Here is a 25,838-nt window from a genome sequence, read left to right as displayed (position 1 = left end):
CGTCTTGTGTTTTATCTGGCACTCCTGCTTGGAGGGCAGGGACTCCCGGAGGCGCCTGGCTTCCACCCAGCAGGTGCTCAGCATCTGTGCAATTGTTAGAACGAAATCCAAACCAGCCCTGCAGCTTCCACAGCTGCACCCGTAGCGGGGCGGAGCCAAGCCACCGGGAACGACACAGACACCCCGGTTGGAGACCATCACTGGAGATTGGCCAAGGCGTCCGCACCTGGGAGGCAGCCCCACCCCGTGGGTACTCAGGATCCTTCCGCAAGCTCCGTCATCCCCCACACCCCCGACCCCCGGCCCTACGCTCCACCTCGTGACTGGTGGTCACGGGCCGGGGGGCGGAGCTGCCCGGCTCTCCGATCGCTGCCTACCATTGGCAGGGCCTTCCATCCATCATGTTAGGCCCCGCCCATGAGGCTGACGTTCCCCAGCCTACGTCTCTCCCGTAGGCCGCGACGTAGCTGGCGATTGGTGGAGAAGGCGGCAGCCGTCCCAGCGGAGGCGACGACGGGGCGGTCTCAGGGAGTCGGGACGAGCCGGGGCACGTCACTCCCAACGGCGGCGGTGTTCGCTCGCGTTCCGCCGTCCCGGTCCGTGCCGCCCTTTGCTGTTGCGGCCACCGCGGGACCATGGCAGCGCTCGTGGTGCTCCTGTCCTTGCTGGCGGCGGGTGAGGGCCGTGAGCCTCGGGGGGGGTCGGGTGCGGCCGCAGGTGGGCGGCAGCGGGGCGGGTGCCGCAGTGCGGGCAACCGGCGGCGGCCTCGCCCCAGCCGCCTCCCTCTCGGCCTTCTCGTCGGACCTACCTGTGGCGGCAGGCCTGGAGGGCTGCCGGGGCGGGGCCGGGCTGCGTGGGGGCACCTGAGCCGGCCTCCACCCTCCGCCTCTTCCAGGAAGGCGCGGCTGCGGGTCCCGCCGCCGGTCTCTTCCGGCTCCGGAGGCACGGGGATGCATTTCCCAATTAACTGTGGAACCGCAGCCCTCTGCGAGGAAGGGAAAGCAGACTTCTCTGAGCTGCCATCAGATGCTGCGTTTCCTTGCATTTTTTTTTTTCTGGTGTCTTCCTTTCTAGCGGTTGTCATCAGTAATTGGTGACGTCTCCTCCCTTAACGTGTTTCAGAATACAAAAGTTGGAGATGGGGGTAATTGTTTTTGTAGGATTCTTTCTAAAGGCAAATTCGGAGTACCTCTGAGTAGTTGTCAAGGTTCTCCATTTTAAGGATTTGGAAACTAAGATGTGAGTCACGTTCTTAGGGTCACATGTTAAGTAAATGGTAGCTTTCAGAGTGGAACCTAGGTTCCCTAGTGTTCAAGTCCGCTAATATTTGGCCTCTTACTGTGTATCATTTAATTCATTTAATTTTACAGTAGTCCTTAGAAGAGGACATCATCCTCGATTTACAGGGTGATCAAGCTTAAATAAATTACCCAACAACATGCAGGTATTAAGCAGCAAAGCTGGAATTGAACCCGGATCAGCTGGCTCCAAAGCATGGGTCTTTCCATTATGTGTATTGTGGCACAAGGTGATGGAAATGCTCCTGCCGTGGGAATGATGGGGGCCTGGATTGGAGGCTCAGACAGTGGCGAACAAGAGGTCAAATTGAGAACAACTTGGAGAAATGGGGCTCTGTTTAAAATCTATAGCTTAAAAATATGTGTGAGGGGTTGGGATGACCCGACCCACTTTTGGAATGGTGGTTTAATTCTGCATGAGTGTATATAGACCACTGATGTTCTTGAAAAATGCAGGTCTTCTCCATCCCTGGAGGTGTGCTCAGGGTTGTGTGTTGATGATAATTATACTTATTTTCATATCCCCAAGGTTTTAGGGTTGTTTTGTTCCTTTCGTTTTTCCTTCTGACTCCAGAAGGGTCATCCTGATCTATCTAGTAAGTTATTTTGAGGGGTGTTTTTCTTTTATTTTAAATTCAGTGTTTGAAATTTAAAAATCTTCCGTTTGATACTGTGATTTAACTGAATATCTGCTGAAATTCCATCTTTTAATGTTGACTGATACTATTTTGATTCAGTGAGGTTTAAGGGTTGTTTGTTTTGGTCTGAGGCAAAGTAATTGCTTCTTTACACGGTTTGAACATGCTTTCTTAACTAGAATAGTCTAGTTCATACAGGCTTGGAATCTGATCTTCTCAATTTCTGCGGTGCTTGGTCTTGTCACATGAGGTTAAATTATTATTTTCCACAAGGACTAAGTGTAATTTAGTGGAAAACATCTCTAAGAGATTGGACTTCTGTATTTGAGGAAATAAATAAGTCCTTTAAACTGGTGTTAACTAAACCCGAGAGAGACTGGAGGAAGGGAACTAGGGTTATGAATACCATGTCATGAGTATTTGAAAAAAATTCAGATGTTTACCCTGGAGAGGAAAGGCCAAGGGCAAACATGTGGAATTTGACAGTGTCATGTGGAAGAGGGATTTGATGTGGTCAGTGATGCCCCAGAGGTCAAAAGTAGGACCTATTTATTTTTTCCCTTATTGATTCCATCCACCGTTCATGGATCACAGCATAGTACGGTGGGAGTTCCCAAAGGGAGGGATACTTACCCCCTAGCCCAGAATGGGGAGGCTGAGGGAAAATTCCCTGGGGGGGGAGATGCCTCATGGGCAAATATATGAAAAAGATTGGGGGGGGGTTTAGACAGAATGCACTGTGTAAGAGCACAGAGATGTGAGAGCAAAAGAGCCAATAGTTCGGTGGGGCTGGAATGTATAAAGGTTAAGTTGGGGAAGCTCCCAGAAGTAAGGTTGGTGAGGTTCCTTGGGTGTTATGTTTTGGGTTCTGTCTCAAAAGCTCAGGGCAGCGAGTGAAGGTGGTTAAGCCGATGGGTGAATGAACACACCTGTATTTTGAAAAGGTGCTAGAAAGGCTGGCTCAGAGAGTGGTGTGACTGGTCGTAAGGTGGCCAGTTCTAGCAGGCCTGGAAAGGGCCTGGGAGTGTGCACTGGGCCTGGAGGGGAAAGGATTTGTGAGATAAGGGGGGGGAAAAAAAAAAAGGGCAGAATTCCGTGGTTGGCTGTGGTGCTGAGGAAAGATAGAAAGATGACCAGTGTGAGCCGCTGCCTGAAGGGTGGGGTCATCCTTGGAGATAGAGAACGCGGAAGGAGCATGTGGGAAGATGGTCAGCTCAGTTCGGAACCTGTTGAGTTTGAAGGACCCATGGGACTTAGAAGGAAATGCTTAGCAGGCTGTTGGATATGTAGGTCTAAGGCTCAAGGGAAATCTAGGCTGGCAATAAAAATCTGGGAGCCATCAGTGTTTTTGGTGTTTGCAGCCTGAGGAGTAGATAGGCTCAGCCAGGGAGAGGGATATAGGATAGGAAAGCAGTGAGGGTCAAGAATGGAGCCCTCAGATCTCAAAAGTGGAGTGTGCTAGGTGATCTCTTGGGATGCCAGAAGAAGGTACTAGAACTTCCATCTATAGCTTTTAAAAAATTTTTTTTAATAGTAACGATCAGATATTTTGTAGAATGTCCATCAATTTGGGTTTATCTGATGTTTTCTCATGATTAAATTGGGAAGAATACTACACAAGTATCTCATCCTTTTTTTTTTTAAGATTTATTTATTTGAGAGAGAATGAGATAGAGCATGAGACGGGGGAGGGTCAGAGGGAGAAGCAGACTCCCTGCTGAGCAGGGAGCCCGATGTGGGACTCGATCCTGGGACTCCAGGATCATGACCTGAGCCAAAGGCAGTTGCTTTTTTTTTTTTTTTTAAGGTCTTATTTATTTGACAGAGAGAGAGAGGGAACACAAGCAGGGGGAGAGGGAGAAGCAGGCTCCCCACTGAGCAGGGAGCCCGATGCGGGGCTCGATCCCAGGACCCCGAGATCATGACCCGAGCCGAAGGCAGGCGCCTCCAAAGGCAGTTGCTTAACCAACTGAGCCTCCCAGGCTTTTTAAAAAATTTGTTTTTGTGTGCTTTGAAATATGTTATGAAGGTACAGTCTATTCTACAAGTGTGTACTTTATAAATAAATATATCTGTATTGGGGCTGTTTTCAAATTTTGTACCAAAAGCGTTGAAATCTAAAAAGTTTGGACCTCTCTGCTTTAAAGGATGGAAGGGAAAGAAACAAAACTGCCAGAGGGACTGGGGGTAAAAAACCCCCACAAAACAGGGGCCCGGGCTTCACGAGAGCCAAGGGCGGAGACTTTTAAGGAGGGAGTTGCCCAGGATCAGGTGCTTTGAGAAGTTAAATAAATTAAGGGCTGAGAATTGTCTTTCGGATTTGGTGAGGCATTTTGGTGGCACGGTAGGGTTGGGAGCTATGGGTTGGGTGGTAATGTGAGATGAAGAAGTAGAGAAGCAAAGGGTCATTGGCTGCTCTTCCAGGATCCTTCTGAAGGGAAGCCGAGGCTGGTAGGACCAAAGTAGGGGTTTTGTGATTGTCATTTTAGAATGGGAGCACCCAGAGTGTATTTTTAGAAAGTGAAAGAGCCGTTTGGAAGGGGGAAGTTAGTAGCGTGAGGCATGGCTTCATTTATGACCTCAGCAACTATTTTTTGTTTTTTTAAGATTTTATTTATTCATTTGACAGAAAAAGAGGGAACACAAGCAGGGGGAGCGGGAGAGGGAGAAGCAGGCTTCCCGCCGAGCAGGGAGCCCGATGCGGGGCTCGATCCCAGGACCCCGGGATAATGACCTGAGCCGAAGGCAGCCACTTAACTGACTGAGCCACCCGGGCGGCCCTCAGCAACTATTTCTTGAGCACCCGTGTGTCAGGCACTGTCCTCAGCTCCTGGGGATATTGTGTGAACAAGACAAACTGAAATCCCTGCCCTCGTGGAGCTTCTCTTCTACAGGCCAGCTTTTATACACTGGTGCAGATAAATTTGTGGTGGGGAGAGGAAGCAGGGAGTGGGCGGGATTCCTGTGCTCTCTTTTGAAGCTGGAGGTGAGGTTATTTGGTAAGTCTGAGGCAGGGGTGATAAAAGAAGTTGCTAGAAGTCGGTAAGCTCATTTCAGTTGAGTACTGCAACAGACTTTCCGGGGGGTTGCAATGTTGGGACGGTGGAGATGGCTGCCGGCCGGCGTCGGGTTTGTAAGTTGAGGCAGCGTCCCCCTTGACTGGTTGTATTGTGGTAGAGAATGGGTGACTTCCTGTCAGGTCTCCAGGGGAAACCTGGATTAAGCAGCAGTGTCTCAGTCTAGGAGGCCACAGCAGTAAGGTTTTCTAAAGCCCGAGGCTCCCGCAGGACTGTCTTGCAGGCACAGAAGTGGGCATTCTACCTACGGTGTTGGGGCAGAGTAATTCAGCGGAGCTTTCCTTGCTGGGATTGAGTGACTAGGGCCTTGTTGCAAAACAGGACTATCTCCAGATCCAAATATGGTTCTTTAAATTAGTGTGTGGTACTTGGAAAGTGTAGGACTGTTGCTGCCCCATTTTCCTTAGCGTTTGCAATAACCACTACTGTAGTGAACCAAGATGTCTATCAGTTACAGACAGCCTTCCGTTCCGCTAATTTTTTTTTTTTTTTTTTTTTGCCTGCCTTCGGCTAGAACATTTTGGAAATTCCTGCTCTGGCAGCTGCGCTGAATTGAAACTCATAACTCTTCATGTTGTATCAGCACCATCCTGAGGCCTTTTATTTACTGCCAATACTGCAACACCAAAACATTTATTGTTCCTTCTAACTTTATTCCCATACCCTGTAAGTGGTACTTTCCTTAGGTCAAGAGAATAACAGTGATGCTTTATTAAATAAAGTCTAATTTTCCCATACTAGGTAAGCATGGCCAAGATTTGTTTTGGACTCAGAGCTGATCTTTTCCTAGGAATCTGAAAGTTTCCACAAGTTACTCGTCTTTGTGCAAGCTAGACATCATTGGGTTTACACAAAATGGCTGAAGAGGCCAGATACCTCATCCTTGGAGGGTTTATCAAATAGGCCCTTTATTCTCATCCTTGGTCTGTTAATCTCAGGCTCCCTACCCCTAGACTTGTTGGCTTTATTATTACAGAATGCCTGTTCTCAGCCTCTTGATACACCCATTGGAAATACTATTTCTTAGACTACTTGGCTTCTAAAGTCTGCAATATTTATATTCTGACTAGTAACATGCCCGCCCCCTCCCCACCCCTTGCCTTTGACAGTCCTCATTTCACTAGGTTTGCTTATGGGATGTAAAGAAAGATCTCCTCTATCCTAAGATTTGCTAACTTGCTCAAGTTTTAGAGTGAAATGCTAGGAGTTTTATGAATTTGTATTTTGAAGAGAGGGTCGATGGCAGAAATAATTTAGAGATTTCATGTTTCTTTGTTTTTAGTCTGTGCCAGGGGTTTGTTTGCTAGCGATTGATTGATTGATTAAGATTTTATTTATTTCAGAGAGAGAGACAGACTCCTGCTGAGCAGAGAGCCTGACGGGGGGCTCAATCCCAGGACCCTGGGATAATGACCTGAGCCGAAGGCAGACGTTTAACTGAGCCACCCAGGGGCCCCTATTTATTTTTTAAAGTTTTATTTATTTAAGTAATCTCTACACCCAACATGGGGCTCAAAGCCACGACCTCAAGATCAAGAGTTTCATGCTCCTCTGACTGAGCCAGCCAGGTGCCCTTCATTTGCTTTTTAAATTCTGAAGAAATGCCATTGATTTCTAATTCTTGCCGATTTGGCAGATGACCCTGTTTTTTTTTTTTTTTTTTTAAGATTTCATTTATTCATTTGAGACACAGAGAGCATGAGCAGGGAGAGAGGTAGAGGGAGAGGGAGAAGCAGGCTCCCCGCTGAGCCAGGAGCCAGATGCAGGGCTCGATCCCAGGACCCTGGGATCATGACCTGAGCCGAAGGCAGCCGCTTAACCATCTGAGCCACCCAGGCGCCCCCAAATGCCCCTGTTTTAGGGGCCACCTGTAGGAAGGCATCTTGATCGTTAGGAGAATCCTGTTTCATCACTGTGCCTCTCTTAGCAGAATGTATGGACTTTGGTTCGTAGAGCAATATTTTGAAAAAGAATTTGTTGATGTTTGCAATTCAGCATTTTGTCCAGTAATATGTAGTATGCTGAGTCAGTGAAGAATGGGGAAACGTTTTATATTTAATAATTTTCTACACGGGTGCAAAAGATTTATGATGTTGATCATTCATTTATTAATCTGTTTTCTTCCAGGTGTTTTGGGGAACGAGTTTAGTATATTAAGATCGCCAGGGTCTGTTGTTTTCCGAGATGGAAATTGGCCTATACCAGGAGAGCGAATCCCAGACGTGGCTGCATTGTCCATGGGCTTCTCTGTTAAAGAAGTATGCGTATTTTTTTTCCTAAGATTTTATTTATTTGACAGAGAGACACAGTGAGAGAGGGAACACAAGCAGGGGGAGAGGGAGAAGCAGGCTTCCTGCAGAGCAAGGAGCCGGATGTGGGGCTCAATCCCAGGACCCTGGGATCACGACCCGAGCTGAAGGCACACGCTCAACGACTGAGCCACCCAGGCGCCCCCGGGGTCCCTTTTTATAAGGCACTGACCCCACTGTGAGGGCTCCATCCTCATGACCTCATCACCTCCCTAAGGCCCACCCCTAATAGTGTCACATTGGGGGATAGCTTTCAATGTGAATTTTGGGGTGACACAAACGTCCAGTCTATTGCAATTTATTATGAATGATAAAACGTGCATGCATCTTGTCTGAGTCTGAGAAATAGTGCGGTCAGCCTCTGTGGGAATGAAGCCATAAGCTGTTGAGTAACTGGCTGTTTCTGTGATGTAGTGGAGGGGGTGTAGATCCTGTCAGGACAAGGGGTTTGCAGTGAAAGGCATGGAGAGAGGGGATGCAGTCTGCTGTCTTGCTATTGTTTGCTCTTCACACTTAATAAGTTTGGTGCTTTTGACATGGTCTCTAGATAATCACCAGTCACTCAAAGGAACTTTCCTCCCAGGTCCTGAGTGCCCTTGAAACCAGAAGCAGTGTGAGGGAGCTACCTCTCTGCTGGGCCTGTGGCTGGAGCCCCTGAGCTCCCTGTGGGAACATGAGTGGTTGCTTACATTTAAGGATGAAATTTGTACCTCCTCCTTCATAGACTTAAATTTGACTACGAGTGGCTGTCAGAGTAACTCTGAGAAATAATTACTAGTAAATTAATGTGAGCTACTTTGAGCAGGAATTTTATTTATGACAAGCTTAGTCTAAAGAGAAGACTTCTAACGGCAGTTCTGCTGTGTCCTTACGAAAGACAAAAGCCCGCCGTCCACAAGGGCAGGTGATGGTGTGGGGGGAGAAGACACCCATGGTTTGGTGAGGAAGAGTTTGTAATCTGGGATTTGAAAAGGACCTACATTTTGTTTCCTTGTCTGCTTTCTTCCACAGAAGATTTGAGAGGACTTACTAGTAGACTTTGTTGTAGATCTGTGGAAGTTTAAGAACACAAAGGAGGTCAAAATCCCTGTCCCTGGTTAGGAGTTTGCAACTGCTGCCTTCAATGAAACGTTTGCTCCCCCTGGGAATTAATGAGCTAAAGAAACCAGAAGAATTTCAGAATAAATGGAAGAAAGGAAACAACAAAAATCAAAAGGCAGATTTAAAAAAATAATCTTAGTAATAATATTAGGAATGTAATTTCTGTGAAAATCATTGTTGAGGATCCCTTTAAAATAAACATATAAATGGAATTTTCATTGCCAGTGTCATCCCGGAACCCCTTGACTCTGCTTAGTACACGTTATTGGGGCAGTGGTTTCTGGAGCGGATAATTAAGCACCATCTCATGCTTTTCGGTGTTTAGGACCTTTCTTGGCCAGGACTTGCGGTGGGTAACCTGTTTCATCGTCCTCGGGCTACCGTTATGGTGATGGTGAAGGGAGTAGACAAACTCGCTCTACCCCCAGGCAGTGTCATTTCGTACCCTTTGGAGAATGTGAGTATTTATTATAAAAAAATTAAAGGCATGCATTTTTAATCTTGCCTGCTGTCGTTATGAATTGTGTTCTAAACACCCTTCTCTTGTCTACATTTTGTTGTCCATTATCTTGTCACCTTCCCGTCCGAGTTTTACCTGATACTTTGTGTAAGTAGGAGACTGGAGACTATTTTGCTGGTTACTTACGCCTTCACTGGCTTTTCAGGCAGTATGGCTGGCTGAGCTGTCGTGAGAGGCCCTCCGTCCGCTGCCAGCAGGGAAGTTCCTGAAACATCATGTAGCTGAACTTGCGGGCAAGGCAGGGATACACAGAGGTGCCAGATAGGAACAGACAGCTCAAGAGCCACAGCGGTGAGCCGGAGCTCCGTGTTTCTTGCAGAAAGCCAGGGGCTATGAAATGCTGTCTTGTTCTCAAAAGGAGGACCAGGAAAACCCCAGCTGCCCCAGGGCTGCCATGGAGCAGCTGACTTACCTCTCTTGGCGGGGGAACCCAAAGAGTCCCCTAAGAGAATCGGAACTCCGGGCTTGTGGTGTGCCCAATTCACACGACCCACCCCGTTCGGACACCTCCACCAGACACCTCCACTGCCCAGGGCTGCTTTGGTTTAAAAAAAAAAAAAAAATCGAAGATGAGTAATTTACAAAGCACTTGCAAGAAAACAGTGCCATGAGAGAATGCGCAGGTGCAACAAACCGAATTCATTCCCTTAGAACTACAGATAATAGACCAATCTCCAGGAGATGTGAAAATACATACATTATAATTGTGAAAGGAGTTCAAGGAAGGGATAGAAACTGTGAAGCAGGTAGAAGACCTTTTTGATATGTGGTGCATTCATTAATACTCACGTCTAAATATTTCATAATTTATCTTGTGATTTCTTTAACCCATGAGTTATTTAGAAGTGTTTAATGTGTGGGTTCTTTTCAAGTAATTTTTAATTTTTCAGCTTCTAATTTCATGGCATTTTAAGACTGGTCTGTATGATGATTTGGGAATTTTTCAGACTTTCTGTGGTCTAGTATAAATTATTTCCAGGCACACACAACATGGTTACAAAAGGCCATGTACTAGGCCACAAGGCAAATCTCAACAAATAATGAAGAATTAGTATCAAATAAACCACCCTTTCTGACCACAATGCAGTTAAATCTGAAAACGATACCTTAAAAATGTACTTGGAAGGGTGGGGAGGATGGAGGGGAAATAGGTGCAGGGTATGAAGGGTACAAACCTCCAGTTACAAACGTTTCGGCACAGGGAGTACACGCGTAACTTACAGATGGAAACATTTATACACATCAGTCCTTTCCTAATGTGTATAAATGTTGGGTCACTGTGTTGTACTCCTGCAAACTAATACAATATTGCATGTCAATTATACTTCCGTAAAAAATAAAGAAAAATGTATTTGGAAATGGTAAAAACAAAATAGATGACTCCTCAGGTTTAAAGCACACTGGAAGTCTTAAAAGCTATCAGAAAAAAAGACATTGTCTTCACAAAGGAATGAGTAGAAAGCAGATTTCTCATTGCCATTAGGGACTAGAAGAGCAAGAACTGAAAAGGAGGGGTTGTCTAGTATAAGGCCAGGCCGAGGATACAGTTTACATTGTCATAATAATGAAATGATATGAATCCAATGAAAATTAGGACTCTTGGGAAGGTGAAGACCTAGAAATGGAGTGCCTTATGGGGCGGCGGGGGGGGGGGGGGGGGCGCTGTGGTTGGTGACGCAAGAGAGCTAAATCGTCATTTTTTTATACTCAGCAGTAAATACATCTCTAAAATGGAAAAATCAAGATGTGATACAAACATATTTAGAGATGGTGGCAAAAGGAAACAAAGGTTTTGAAAGTGGGGTCCTTGGGAATGGGAAATGGGGGCAAACTTTTTTCTTTAAACTTATTTTTCATAGAAAGTCTGATAGAACTCTGCATGTCTTTATAAACTGTATAATCTTTTTTTCTATATAACTTTTGAAAAAATTTTTGATTTTAGCATGTGAGCTGGGGAGAAAGGGTAGAGGCCAAGGGAAAGGGGGAGAAGTGGACTCCCCACTGAGTGTGGGACCCTGCGCCACCCCCCACAGCTTGTTCTCCAGAACCCGGAGATCATGACCTGAGCTGAAATCAAGAGTTGGATGCTTAACTGACTGAGCCACCCAGGCGCCCCATCTCTTGAAAAAAATCAACAGGAAAAGTTAGTTGGAATAGGTGGACTACTGAATAATTCATGAGTTGAAGAGAAAATCAAAGTGGAAGTTTTGAAATTATTTGGAACTGAGTATCAATGAATGTACCATATATTTAAAAGTGGTGGGGTGCAGCTAAAGTGGTAAGGAAAGGAAAAAGTTGATAGCTTAAATGCACACGTTCGACAGTTTAAAAGAATGGAAATTAATGAGCTAAAGAGAGCAGAAGAATTTCAGAATAAATGGAAGAAGGGAAACAACAAAAATCAAAAGGCAGATTTAAAAAATAATCTTAGTAATATTAAGAATGTAATTTCTGTGAAAATCATTGTTGAGGATCCCTTTAAAATAAATATATAAAAATCCAAAATGCTCTTAAGATTTTAATTTGCATACAGTCCAAAACTCAGCATTTTTAACAGACTAGCCTTACTTTCCATGAGTAGAAGCTGTGAAAAGAGCTCATGTTATTGCTTGACCCTGACTGACTGCTAATACTTTTCCTGGCAGTGGGTGGTGAATGAAATACAAGGCTCAGAGGGCAAAATCCACAAAATCTAAAACAAACTAGAATGTCTTAGAATTCCCCTTAATGAAGCTTCTGTTTGATTAGCTCGTTTCATTAGAATTTCAAGGCCTGTAGATAAAGAAATTTGATTCTCTCCAGGACACACACATACCCTTGTACTACAGTGGAAGAAAACAGGAGATTTTAAGCTGTTGAGCTTTTTCCTTTTTGAGCTTCGTGGTTGTATAATTTTTTTCTTTTCTGTCACAGTTTGGCTCTCATCTGACTCAGCAGCTTCTCCGATTTGATTGCTAAGGATATGTTACCTTTAATCTTCAACTTTCCTGACACAGGTGCCATTTCAGTAGGTGAAATGAGGCCAGAGAGTGTCCCAGCACTGCCGAGGAGAGGGCACTGTGACGGTGTGCTTTTGCAAGTGGGGCTCTTCCCCCTTCAGTTACTCCATAACTTATTTTAAGAGAATTTTGTGAAGAGTTAATACACATCTTGATTAAGAAGGAATTGGTTTTATGTCACAGTATCATGAACTAGATGAAAATCCCAGCATCAAAATTAAATTTATCAAAGATTTATTAATCATATTTCTCCCTGTACCATGTTAGCATTAATTTGCTACTTACAAACATTAACCTTTCAATAGTAAAGGGAATTAAGGATGCCTGGGTGGCTCAGTCAGTGAAGCGTCTGCCTTCGGCTTAGGTCATGATCAGGGTCCTGGGATCGAGTCCCCCATGGGGCTCCCTGCTCAGCGGGGAGCCTGCTTCTCCCTCTGCCTGCCACTCTCCCTGCTTGTGCTGACAAAAATCTTTAAAAAAAAAAAAAAAGTCACTAAGAAATCTCCATTAAAACAAACACTATTATACTGCTTGTTTTACTACAGTAATATTGAGAATAACATAATTTTTTTGAGGGGAAGAGTGACCATAACTTATTTTAAAAAATAATTTGGGATAAAAACAAATCTATGCAGATGGAAGTCAGAAGTTTTGGTCACCCTTGGGGGTGGAGAGAATGGAAGGGGGAGCCTTCTAGGGTGCCGATAATATTCTGTCTTGCTCCGGCTAGGCTTTATGAGTGTATCCATTTGTAAATACCCCTTGAGCTGTTACCCTAAGATTTGTGCACTATGCTGTATGTATGTTACACTTTAATAAAAAATGCAAGAGAAAAGTAGATTTTACTACAATTGGTTATTTCAATTGATACCATCTTGTGGTCCCAAGATCGAGGCTTCAAAATTCTTGTGACATACTTTATGCTTTGAGTCTTCAGTCTATCTGGAGATAAACCCTAAGTCCAACATTTTTTTGAAATTCTGAAATGAAAAATGAGGTCTGGTTCTCTTTCAATGAAATTTAATTCTTCAAATTCTTCAGACCTCCTCTTACAACTTGATACTTTTATTATAGAATATACATTCCTTGTGACACAATATTAAAACCAAATGGGGAATTGCTGCTTAAAGTACATGAACTACCACCAGAAAATGGTTTGTGCAAGAGAGTTGTGTCCTTCCTGTTGGCAAGTTATTTCCCATCTAGGCATATAGGAGATAAGACTCGTGGCCCACTTAGGGACTGTTTCATCCGTGCCCTCAAAAGGGCTGTGTTTGGAAATGATTCGGGTCTTTTGAATTTCCATAAATGATGGGGGTTTTTGATTTTTGTTTTTGTTTTTCTTTTAAGGTTCTTTTGTTGTTGCTGAGTGGTTTTTCTTACCCCTTGGGTTCCAACGATAATTGAGGTCTTACTCTTATATTTCAGGCAGTTCCTTTTAGTCTTGACAGCGTTGCAAATTCCATTCACTCCTTATTTTCTGAAGAAACTCCTGTAGTTTTGCAGTTGGCTCCCAGTGAGGAGGTAAGTGATAAGTTTTTACTTAAGATGCTTTAAAAAATAAGCTTTCCTTAATGAAAATTTAAAACCACTTTTATGAAAAATTGTATATACTCTCTCTATATCGTATGTACATATATTTTATATATACTCTGTATATTGGAATTAATCTGCAGGCTGTAACAAAATTTTGGATTCTTCTTGCAGAGAGTGTATATGGTGGGGAAGGCAAACTCGGTTTTTGAAGATCTCTCCGTAACGTTACGACAGCTCCGCAATCGCCTGTTCCAGGAAAACTCTGTTCTCAATTCACTTCCCCTCAATTCTCTGAGTAGGAACAATGAAGTAAGAAGTGCCGTCATTGAATGAATACATGAATATCATTACTAATTTTCCATGTCTTACGCTCCCTGACTTTAGAGCAGACTTGGAATTTCAGGAAATGACAGGTTTTACAGGTTTACTGTGCTGGAGTAGATTCTTTAGTGTAATTTTTAAATGAATCTCATGAACAAATAGACTTTTTTTGTGACTTGAATAAATAGTATTACATTCTCGTGCAGGGGCTGCCACCAGTTAAGGCAGACAAGCCAGGAGTCACACAGACTACTTGGTTGGCAGAGCTGTGTTGGTCTGGTTACGTAGAGGCCATTATTCACTGCCATCTCTGATGCGTTGCTGCCTCTTTCTGGTTCATTCTCAACAGTATAGTGGAGGGAGGCACTCTTACTTTTGACTCCTATCAGCTTCACCACTGTCTTCTCCACGTGGCATGCCACCTTTGTGGCAGCCTGTCGTCTTAACCTATGGATGACCAGAACCACCATCTTTTCTTCTCTGATGTGGACCATGTTCAAGGAACGTGAGCGGACTGGGCCACTAGCAGGACCTCGCCGCAGCGTGTCAGAGACTGGGATGCCCTCAGGGAAAACCACTTGAGAGTTTGGGTGCTTTGTCATACCTTTATCAAAGATAATAGCTATTGAGTGGTCCTCACTGTGCTCGGAATGACCGTCACCTTTTTATTAGGAAATGTTTTTATGTGCATTTTCAATTGAGATGAACCTACCAAATAGAGGACAGCTGTTGCATAAAATCACTTAACTCTGCTTAACATTTGTAATATCCTATCCTGTGCCTTGCTTGATAAACGGCAGATACAGATCTTGGATGTGTATTTAAAATAATACTTCTTTTGGCCCTTTGCAGGTTGATCTGCTCTTTCTTTCGGAATTGCAAGTGCTACATGATATTTCAAGTTTGGTAAGTCGGCTACTCTAGTATTTGTTTCATTTATTTTGGTTCCAAAAGACATTTCCCGAGAATCCTGAAATGATAGGGAGACCAATTAAAGTTTGATTATGCCCTAGATTTACGTACCACGAAAGCTGAGAAATTGGTGGTGATGGGAATTCTGAACTCATCTCTTGTTACAGTGAAATTACTTTGCATTTCTGCTTCTAGGAGAGACAGTAAGTGTATGTATGTCCTCAAGGGCACTGGCCTGGGAGTAAGGCCACCCTCGCCAGAGTCCTGACTTGGCTATTGATTTCTTGAAAGACATTAAGACCTAATCCCTGTATCTTATCTTTGGGTCTAAAATAGAAATAACAGGGTGCCTGGGTGGCTCAGTTGGTTAAGCAACTGCCTTCAGCTCAGGTCATAATCCTAGGGTCCTGGGATCGAGCCCCACGTCGGGCTCCCTGCTCCACGGGGAGCCTGCTTCTCCCTCTTCGGCTCCCCCTGCTTGTGTTCCCTCTCTCGCTGTCAGATAAATAAAATCTTTAAAAAAAAAAAAACCCAACAAATGAAAAAAAAAGTTTAAAAATAAATAAAATAGAAATAACAGTTTGGACTAATAATGCTATAAACCAGGTCAGGAAGGAAATAAATATACCTGCAGTGTATTTTGTGTGTGTGAGTCATTAAAAAACAAAACAAAACAAAACTCCTTTGACTAAAATAAGAAAGCTTACCTGTATGCTGTCTCCTGAAGTTGCCCAAAGCTTTCTGCAGGTTGGTTTGGGGTAGTCTAGACGTGTATTGCTGGGGGCCAGCCAGGTGCTCTAGGAGGGCCCGTGGGGAGGTAGCTGCTCTCTGAGCACTGATGGCTCATGCTCTCCTGGGATTGAACTGGTCCAACTATGTGTTCTTTCATACCCTGGCCCATATCTGAAGGTATTCTGTTGGTTTGTTTCTTTAAGCTATATGTAGGCCCAGTGTGGGGCTCGAACTCCTGACCCTGAGATTAAGGGTTGCATGCTCTACCGACTGAGCCAGCCAGGCGCCCCTTGTATCTGAGGTTTTTTAACTGAGGAGTTTTTTGTTGTTTTTTTTAGGAGCTTTTATTAAATATTCAAGGAGTCTTACAATTGCTCTTAAAAATGAGATTTGTGCTGGGTTTATCAGAAACTCCCATTTCAACTAGTTCTGTTTGCCACCATTTTAAAACTATTTGTATCTTTTGGCACACTGGTATGGCTCCTTTCAGCCTAGTTTAGTTACATATAAAACTTGAAGTGGCTGAGTCTGACATTACCCACTTCCTTTTGTTCGCTTGGTCGTTCGTTCGTTCATTCTCCTCAGTTGTCTCGACATAAGCATCTAGCCAAGGATCATTCTCCGGATTTATATTCGCTGGAGCTGGCAGGTTTGGATGAAATTGGGAAACATTATGGGGAAGATTCTGAACAATTCAGAGATGCTTCCAAGATCCTTGTTGATGCCCTGCAAAAGGTAAATTGTTGATGGGGTATGAGAGGTTAGAGTATGACCATTTCAATTTTAGCTTCTTAATGGAAAAATCTATTTAGTGAAATACTGTTGATTGAAGTCTCCCCTTCTTTGGAGGACCTCTAATTTTAGTGACGAAGGGTGGAGTGGGTCAGAGGTGTGTGTTGGGATGTCTCTCATGCTGGCAGATGGCAGGGGAAATGATCAGTAACTCCAGCACTATACTTTTTTCTTTTAATTGTGGTGAGATATACATAAAATTTACCATTTTAACCATTTTTAAGTGTACAGTTCTGTAGCATTAGGTACACTTACATTGTGCAACTGTCACCACCATCCATTGCCAGAACTTTCTTCTTTCCTACCTGAAACTGTCCCCATTGACCCTATGAAATCATGGGAGGAAAACAGCACAGCAGCAGACACTGAATAGACACGTAGTAAGTGCGCGTTTCTCTCCGCCCTTGGGAGTTGCTCGCCTGCAGCTCTTCCATGAGTCAAACTTCATAGGTGTTCGTGATTAACCAGAGACCACTTAGGAACATCTTCATTTCCCTTTCCTACTTCCCTTCCCCCCAGTTTACATGCCAACAACTTGTCTGTTTATTTTGAACATTTGAATACATGTTGAAGATGAGCACTTTTCTGAATATTTTGACATAATCAAACCTTTAAGACAGTGTATTTCGTTAGCCAGGAGGCGAGTGTATGTTCTCCTAGGTGCACAGCTTTAACATTATTTGAGTAAGTGCATGTTCGCAATTCATAGTAATGCCAGTAAGTCTTCAGTTCGCAGATGACATGTACAACCTTTATGGCGGGAATGCAGTGGTGGAGTTAGTGACCGTCCGATCGTTTGACACATCTCTCATCAGGAAGACAAGGACTATTCTTGAGGCAAAACAAGTGGTGAGTACAGTTTTAGACCCTGCTTTAAAACTATGAAATTTAAAAAAACCCACTAAATCCTCGTTCACCTGTGGGCAACATGGACGAGCGGTGGGTAAATCTGGGAGACAATTTCAGTGAAAACCCAGATTGCTTATTCATGTAGGCATGTGCGTTTTGCCAGTGATGCTCAGTCTGCTTGTAATCAGATGATACAAGAATCTGAGTTAGGGTAAGTCTGTCAGAGCCAGTGAGCTCATTCCAATATTGCTCTTACAAGCAGACGTCAGAAGTTAACGGGAGGGAGGAGGATGGAGGATTCAGCACCCGGAGTCTGCTTTTCCTGGAGGTGTGTTGTCTGTGTGGCCCAGTCTCTCATTTTCCAGGATCTGCTGTTTATACTCCTAAGAATTTGATTTACAAGTTTTTGGCCTGGATCTTGCTTTGATTTTCAGCATTTAGAGGGTCCTAGGCAAGGGTGCCCGCCTGCACGGAGAGGAGGGCAGCACTGAGCGTCCTGGGGCCGAGAACCTTACTGATGGGTGCTCCACGGTCATTTATAGACACTTCCGTCTGGACCCATTCATTGATCTCAGGGTGGGACAGAGGTGGAATGCGTGCTCAAGATAATCTAGACGTGACTGCTTTGAGATGGCTTCGTTCTGATGGGAGTGGGAGGACCATTTAATATCACATGGCAGGCTAGACAGTCCCCCAAATTTTCCCACTACCGAGCGTCTAGAAATACTGATAAACAGCTTTTGAGTGCATAGTTTAGCTTTCAAGACAGACATTCTTAAGGAGCAAGAGGAACTCGAAGTGAATTAACATTTTACATAGGTAATCTGAAAATTACAGTGTTGTATTTGTTCATTCTAATGGACTAAAGCACTGGGAGACGGGAGGCTGGTGCCCTGCATCCTTGGGAATACCGTTCTGCCTCTCAGCCCTGGACGGTCTCCCCAGCCCGCCAGGCAACGAGGCGTTCAGCTTGAGGGTCTTTGTAGGGTGATGGGAATGTTCTACAGCTAGACTGTGCTGATGGCTGTGCGGCTCTGGGAATAAGTACTAAGGTGCAGGGAGAAAGAACCCGCTTACCCCCCAAAAGAAAGGTCTTCAAGGGGGAAGTCCTCTTGTGTTTGCCTCCTAAGCTCCCTGCACGTGGGACTGGCCATCCTCTCCCCCACTGAAATCCCTCTTTCTTCAGTCTGAGGGAGAGAGAGTTGAAGGAAACATTCGAGTGCCTACGACATGCCAGGTGCTGGGGCTACATCGTCTTCTGTGTCCTTTTAGGACAAACCTGATCCTGTCACTCACTTCCTGCTTGAAACCTGTCCACAGCTTCTCCTCGCCCATAGGCTCAAGGCCAGGTTGCCCGTAGGTTCCCCGTGTTGGTGGTTGCCCTCCTTGCTCTGTTCTCCAGCCGGAATGAATGAAGTTGCCCACACAGCGCCTTTGCCTGGGCCTGGAATAGACTCCCCCGCCACCAAGGCCCGGCAGGATGGGGATGGCGTTGAATGAACCGTTTTCCTCTTTAAGATTAAAATTTCAAGTGGAGCACACATAAGTATATAACGTGGGGAAGAGAATGCAATACTTGGTCCTCTGAGCCCCCGGTCTTATCCCTGTGCCCTCCCCATCCGCAGGGAATTGCTGTCCCGATTCGTTAGTCATGCCCTTGATTTCTTTACAGCTTGACCACAGAATGGATTCATCCTTAAACACTGTTTGGTTTTGCCTGCACTGGAATTGTATGTGAATGGAATCCTACTTTTTCTGTTGCTGCCCAGTCTTGTTTCAGAGGCACACGGGCCGTAGGTCCATCCTCACTGCCATGGCTCCCCTTGTGTGGATGTGCCACGTGCTGTTAAGGCAGGCCGCTGTGCGTGGCTCTGGGTACACACACACACTCACACACGGTTTCCCTAGGGCGTGGACTCGCTGGATCACGGGATACGCACGCTTTGACCATGCTGGTGTCGCCACATTTTCTCAAGCAGTTGGACTGGTTTATACTTCCATTGACCATGCGCTTCCCCTTTCGGGAAGGCTCCCCTTCTTGGCGCCTCCTAGTAGAAGCATGTCTTAATGCCACCTAGGAATAAATGTTTGATAAACGAATCAGCTACCAAATGGGGATAATTTCTGAACTTAAAATTCTTCCCTCTTTTCTTCGTTGTAGAAGAACCCATCAAGCCCCTATAACCTCGCATATAAGTATAACCTTGAGTATCCAGTGGTTTTCAACATGGTACTTTGGATAATGATCGCCTTGGCCTTGGCCGTGATTATCACCTCTTACAATATCTGGAACATGGATCCTGGATATGACAGCATTATTTATAGGATGACAAACCAGAAGATTCGAATGGATTGAACTCTCCTCATGCCAAACTTAGAAAAGGGATTTGGAAATTGGCTGTTTTGTTAAATCTTTTAGTGTAGTTTAAAAGTAGATAGTATACTTTAAATTTATAAAAAAGAAAATTTTGTTCTCCGTGTGCCTGTGATGTTCTTTTAGAGTGAATTATAGTATTGATGTGAATTGATCTGTGTGCTATAGATTCTATAATATGCTCAAATATGATATAACCATTTAATTTCATTCCATTTAACATTTGGAAATGTGCACTGAAATAAATGTAAAACATTTAGAATAACTTGTGTTATTTATGTTGGGGAAAATGCACTGAATTTATTAGACAAACTTAGTGCTTAACTTCCTTACACAGGACAGATGAAAATGACATTTGGGCTGTTCTATACCAGGAACCATTTGTAAATGTCTTAATTTGATGTAAATATCTCTGAAACAGAAGGTATTTAACTTCAAAGAGCCCTAAGTGGACTATCTGGGAGTACTTACACAGTGACTGAGATTGAGAACTGCATCTGATTGACAGAGGGTGGCTGTTTCTTAACCTCTTCTGAAAGTCTGGTGATCCAGATCACGAGGTGGATATTAAAAATACTACATTGATCTAAAAAGAAACTAGCTTTGTGGAGTTAATAGATATCTGTAATTATACACCCAAAAACCAATTTTGGGGGGACATCTTGGGGCTTGACTATTTTATAGTCAACTTTCCTGTGTAAGTTACTATTAATGGTTTGTGGTACGTCATTCTCTAGAATATTAAGTGGAAGTAGATGCTCCCTACTTTTCATGTGGAAGTGGACCAATGTCTATAAAGAGTGACAAATAAAGTTAATACTGATTCCACATTTGTGTCATTTCAATACTAAATCTATTTTATATTGTAAAATCCTAACTAAACAGGGTTTTATTTAATCAATTGGCTGTTACACAAACGGTTTCATGCTTTTTTTTTTTTTTTTACATTTATTCTCACTGCCTCCCGAGATTCAGTATCAAGACAAGGAAGACATTTTAATTACCATTCTTGTTACTGAATTTATACAGAATATGTGATGAATTCACACTAGACTCTAGGTAGGAAAAGCTTAAATTTCCCTACAGTATTTAAAAGATGAGTAAGTAATTGGTCAAAATAAGGACTATCTAAGGTAAAGTCTTAAAGGTTATAATTTTAAAGACTTATTAGAATTTTAAATTTCATGATTATGTAGCAAAATCAGTCTGAGAGTTGTGCTGCCCTGCCCCTGGGAACCCTACTTGGGTTTAGTATGAGCCGTTTCTGTGCCTCTTTAGAAAGATCATCAGATCCTTTCTAAATAACAGGTTGGCAGGTTTGAAAAGATGGAGTCAGCTAGTTGTGTCTTCTACTACTTAATGCAAGATACCTTTAAGCTGGAAATCACCGTCACCGGGAAGAGAGAACAGACACGGTTCCAAAATCACTTAGATATTCTCCACTGCTACTCCCTGGCAAGTTTATGGGGGTGAGGGTGTTTTCAGCCGCCTGGCCCCAAAACACTAACCCCTCACAGAACTCAACAGGGCCTATATTTGGGAAGTCAGGAATCCCTAAGTCTGCAGAGTAGTTAAAAATCCATGTTTCTTTCACAAGTTTCTTATATAAACATTGCCATAGAAGACTGTGATTACATATGAAGTAAACTAATGTCTAATTTAAAACTGATGAGACTATGTTCTAGGGGAGAAAAGAATTACATGACAGCACTAGTCCTTATAGGGTAAATGGCACCAGCACCCTTCTGTTAGGCAGAAAGCAATTAATTAAAATAAATGTTCTGCCAAGATGATTATACCTGTTGCTGATGATTTGCTCTTAAGTCTAATTTGTTCAGGAACATAAATCACAGTGTCGAGATTTGTGTGAGGCAGGAAAGCTAGACTCATGACACTATTCTGACGAGCTGAAAAAACCCAATCACTTTATATCTAATTGGCAGAATATTCCTGGTTTATAAAATATCTGAGATTCTACATGTTTTAAGTACTGCTTATGGCCTAATTCGATTAGGAATGATACAGAATTGATTTTTATTCTCTGGCTATGCCTATTTTGAAGGAATGGTCATCCGAGTACATTCTCATTGGTACCAGATAATGTAGAAGCCATGAACTTACTTTTTAATGGATGTTCAATGATTTCTAAGGGACACAGGAACTGGGGTCAGTGACCAGGCCTACTGGGTTCTGCAATGGCATCAAGCCTCTCCTAACCTTGGGCTTAGGCAGAGTTTCTCTGTAGCCTTTTTGTGACAGAATGACTATGCAATGGTTTCTTAGAACAACAGAGTTGCTGGAGAAGGCCATTATTAAGACCCACTAGGATTAAAACGCCTCGAGTCCTACAGATGAATTCAGTTCACCATGTCACCATTTAATAGCTGAACAGTCTTGGGCAAATCCCTCACTCTCTCTGAATCAGAGTTTTATTTTTTTTAAGATTTTATTTATTTGAGAGCATGAGCAGGGGGGGTGGCGGTGAGGGCAGAAGGAGAAGGAGAAGCAGACTCCCCACTGAGCAGGAAGCCTGGGCAGGCCCAATCCCAGGACCCCCAGATCATGACCCGAGCCAAAGGCAGACGTTAACCAACAGCCACCCAGGCGCCCCCGAATCAGTTTTAAATCAACATCATGGGGATGGTAATACTCCAGGTTTGTGGAAATGAGCCTTCAGTGCACTAGCATGTTCTAAGGTTTGCGAATGCTTAACATAACAACTGCTAAATTCAAGGAGCTCTGCTTGGACCCATGGTTGTACCATAGATGTGTCCTAGCCAGTTTTCTTGGTTGCAAACAACAGTAACAGTTTGGTTAAATTACACCAACTGTCTTACTAAGGCCTTTTATTAGCCCACAGTCCACTTCAGGAGCACACAATGCATTTAGTTCTCATGTTTCCCTAGGCTTCTTTAACCTGGGACAGTTTATTTTTGAAGTGTAATGGACAGAATGTCCTTCAGTTTGGGTTTGATATTTGCTCATGATGAAATTCAGGTTATATGTTTTTGGAAAGAATACCAGAGAAGTGGGGTGCCTGCATGACTCAGTAGGTTAAACATCCAACTCGATTTCGGCTCAGGTCATAGTCTCTCAGTTGTGAGATTAAGCCCCACGTCGGGCTCCACACTCAGCGCGGAGTCTGCTTGAGATTCTCTCTGTGGGTCCATCCCCTGCTCACGTGTGCTCTCTCTCAAATAAATAAAATGAATTAGCACAGAAGTGATGTGTCCATCTTCATGTTCTAATCAGGAGGCATATGGATGTCAAGGTCTCACTTTTGGTGACATTAACTGGTGAAGGTGGTATCTGCCAGTTTTCTCCCCTATAGTTACTTACATTTCTTTTGTAATTAAAACTATTATTCAGGGGTACCTGGTTGGCTCCGTTGGTAGATGCAACACTCAATCTCAGGGTTGTGAGTTCAAGCCTCACATCGGGCATAGTTTACCTTAAAAACAAATACACACACACACACACACACACACACAAAGGGGACCCTTGGGTGGCTCAGTTGGTTAAGTGCTCGACTCTTGATTTTAGCTCAGGTCATGATCCCAGGGTAGTGAGATCAAGCCCCACTTCAGGCTCCACACTCAGCAGGGAGTCTGCTTGAGGATTCTGTCTCCTCCCTCCCCACTCATGCTCTCTAAAATAAAATCTTTTTAAAAGACTTAACATTTCATTTTTCATCTTTCACCCATTCTAGCATCTGATATTCTTGCCTGAAAGAATTACTGTGGTTTTTGCCAAATAATGTTTTATTTCTATCATTCCTTCTATATTAATTGGAATTCTGTAAAGAGCTTTCCCTTCTCCCCATTATTTATTCCATTATTTATACCAGCACCAACTGACAGATATTTTAGGCTCTGTGTTACAATCCAACACTGTCCTTTTTGTTGCTCAGTTGTCCCAGATTTGGTTACTGGGAGACCCTTTGGTTGGTTCCTACGTCCTCTTGACAGATCCCCATCATTTTTTGAGCACTTCTTTACTTTCTGGCACCACATATTTATGGACTGAATTTTCAAGTTAACCACGACCATACCTTTACATGATGGAGACAAAGATGGGTGGGGAACGGGGCAAGTAAGGAAAGAAACAGTGGTATCAGCTGGAATATGTAAACATATACACAACAAAATGAGGGATTAGGGGTAGCTGTTCTTGTTGCTTCAAAAGATAACAAGGTCAGAGTTGGATTTGGGAGGACTTTTGATGGTCTACTACTCCCTTCATGTTCCCTTTACCTTCAGCTAACATCTCAGCTAGTTCTTCACTCATCGCAGAAACCCTCTGTCCCTGAAGGTTGAAGGAATCATCCAGTAAACTGCTAGTGGACTAAATGGGCTGCTCAAAGTGGCCCCCATAGACTGGCGCCAATCTGTGGGCTGTTACCAGTCTGTGATGTGATAAGTACAAAAATGGAGATCTGTGCTAAGAAGCTTTTATAGCAATTTGACATTACATGATATCCAAACACATGATCAACAGACTCCTCTCAAATGAACATGGTACAGACCACAGAGCAGTTTGGGTGTAAAGCCTGCACAGTGAGCCACATACAGAACAAGCTGCGTCCCAGTCACGCACAACAAAACCATGTCCTCGTGGAAGATATTTTAAGGTCAGTTTGCCAACTGTTACCCCAAAGTATAAAAATTTAATTCTGACATCATAAATTGTTAGTCCTGAAGATCTGAAGACCTATTTTGGGGAGTAAGTCATCACTTCCTTTTAGTTTGGATGAAAATTAAAAATAAATATCCTGAGCTTGCTGAATTACTTTAAAATATCTTCTTTCGTTTCTGTCAACATAGCCCTGCGAGACTCTAGTTTCTCTACTAGAAATATATATGAAAACAGAGAAGTCATTCAGCTCCGTATCATCCCTACATATAGCACTGTCCTCCGTCCAACCTGAATTAGATAAGGTAACAAGCAACCAAACTTACTGGTCACATTTAAAACTTTAAATAAATAATATACATGGTTTTTGCTCAAAGTACATATAGGTATTGGATATGGGGGAATTGCTTTGTCTCGTAACTGTTAACTGTTACTTAGTTATAATTGTGTAATGATAAAGTTATGAATATAACAGTGATTACTAACTGCCTATATATTCACTTTCAATTAATGTGTACAGTTTTTACAATTTTTTCCTTGCTTTTCTTCTGATTATACTGATTAAAATGCAATTTTATCTGTTAAATAAAACAATTGGGCTTGTATTTTTGGGGTCATTTAAAAATAATCGTTTTCAAAGTAATTCATTTTCACCTTATTTTACAAAAATACTGGCCCACAATGGATTTGAAATTAAAATTAAAAACTGGGTGCTCACTTCGGCAGCACGTATACTAAAAAAAAATAAAATAAAAACGGGTCCCAGGAGAACCCCTCTCTGTCCCTCCACCCCACTCCTGCCTGGTGTGGACTCAACCCTCTTTGCTCTTTGAGAGGAAGATGAAGGTGCTCCTGAACTAGGAACTCTGTCCACAAAATGCCTGGGAGTAGAAAAATAATTAAACTAACTCAATGCAAAATACTTTAGAACAAAACAAAAATCAGCTGATGAAAATTCTCCCCATAAAAGCCAACCATGAAGCAGAAGAAAACCCCAACACAAAAATCGAAACTGAATTAAATGCTTTCAAACATGTTTTTCAATATAAAAAAAAATCCTAGAATCAGAAATGTAAAAACTAAGAATAGAAATGAACAAAAAAAACAGGTAGAAATGCAAGAGAGCTGACTGAACTCAGGAAAGAAATTGAGTCAAAGTAAAAGACAACCATCCATAAATGAATAAAATTACAAGGCACCCAAGAGAGAACAGAGTCAAATGAAAATAAAGAATACTGAATAAAGATGGGGAGAAAAAAAAAAAACCAAGAAAATGAAAAGCAGATAAAGAAGTAAAAAGGGTCAGGAAAAAAAGTGGTTGAAATAGAAAATATGCAAGAAAACTCCAACATACACACACTTAATTCAAGTCCCTGAAGGAAAACAACAATGGAAGAGAATTTTTTAAATCTCTAACTCAAGAAAACTTTCCAGAAATAAGAGAAAACAAATCTGCATATTGAAAGGGCCCACCATGTACTTGGGGAAAACTGACCTGAATCTGTCAACTCTGAGACATACCTTAATACAATTTTAGACTTTTAGGACAAATGATCTTCAGGGCTTCCAGGCAAAAGATCAAATTACTTATATGAATAAGAAAATTTGCCTGGCGTCAGAATTCTCAAACATAATACACAGAGTATTGCAAGAAAGGAACAACATTTTCAAGAAAGCCAAGGAAAGAAAAGGCAAGCCAAGAATAGTTTATCTACTCTGGCTGCCCTTGAAGAATCATGTATATAGGA

At 43.0% G+C, this 25,838-nt stretch overlaps 1 protein-coding gene across 2 annotated transcripts; it reads left to right on the top strand.

Annotated features, from left to right (window-relative positions):
* The first annotated feature begins 481 nt into the window (after positions 1 to 481).
* ATP6AP2 (ATPase H+ transporting accessory protein 2) lies at positions 482 to 20,286 on the top strand. 2 transcript variants are annotated; one of them, XM_027608314.2, is made up of 9 exons: positions 482 to 675; positions 7,141 to 7,271; positions 8,749 to 8,880; positions 13,371 to 13,466; positions 13,650 to 13,787; positions 14,652 to 14,705; positions 16,029 to 16,178; positions 16,965 to 17,084; positions 19,246 to 20,286. In XM_027608314.2, exons 1-9 carry the CDS (start codon positions 636 to 638, stop codon positions 19,438 to 19,440), a joined length of 1,056 nt encoding a protein of 351 aa, XP_027464115.1. In that variant the 5' UTR covers positions 482 to 635; the 3' UTR covers positions 19,441 to 20,286. The 2 variants fall into 2 exon arrangements, with proteins under 2 accessions (XP_027464115.1, XP_027464114.1); XM_027608313.2 differs by lacking the exon at positions 482 to 675 and having other exon boundaries at positions 7,089 to 7,271.
* Positions 20,287 to 25,838: the final 5,552 nt, after the last annotated feature.

The sequence above is a fragment of the Zalophus californianus genome, chromosome X (genome assembly GCF_009762305.2).
Source record: "Zalophus californianus isolate mZalCal1 chromosome X, mZalCal1.pri.v2, whole genome shotgun sequence".
NCBI classification, from domain to species: domain Eukaryota; kingdom Metazoa; phylum Chordata; class Mammalia; order Carnivora; family Otariidae; genus Zalophus; species Zalophus californianus.
Note: the sequence above shows the minus strand (reverse complement) of the source record. Positions and strands in the feature narration are given on the sequence as shown.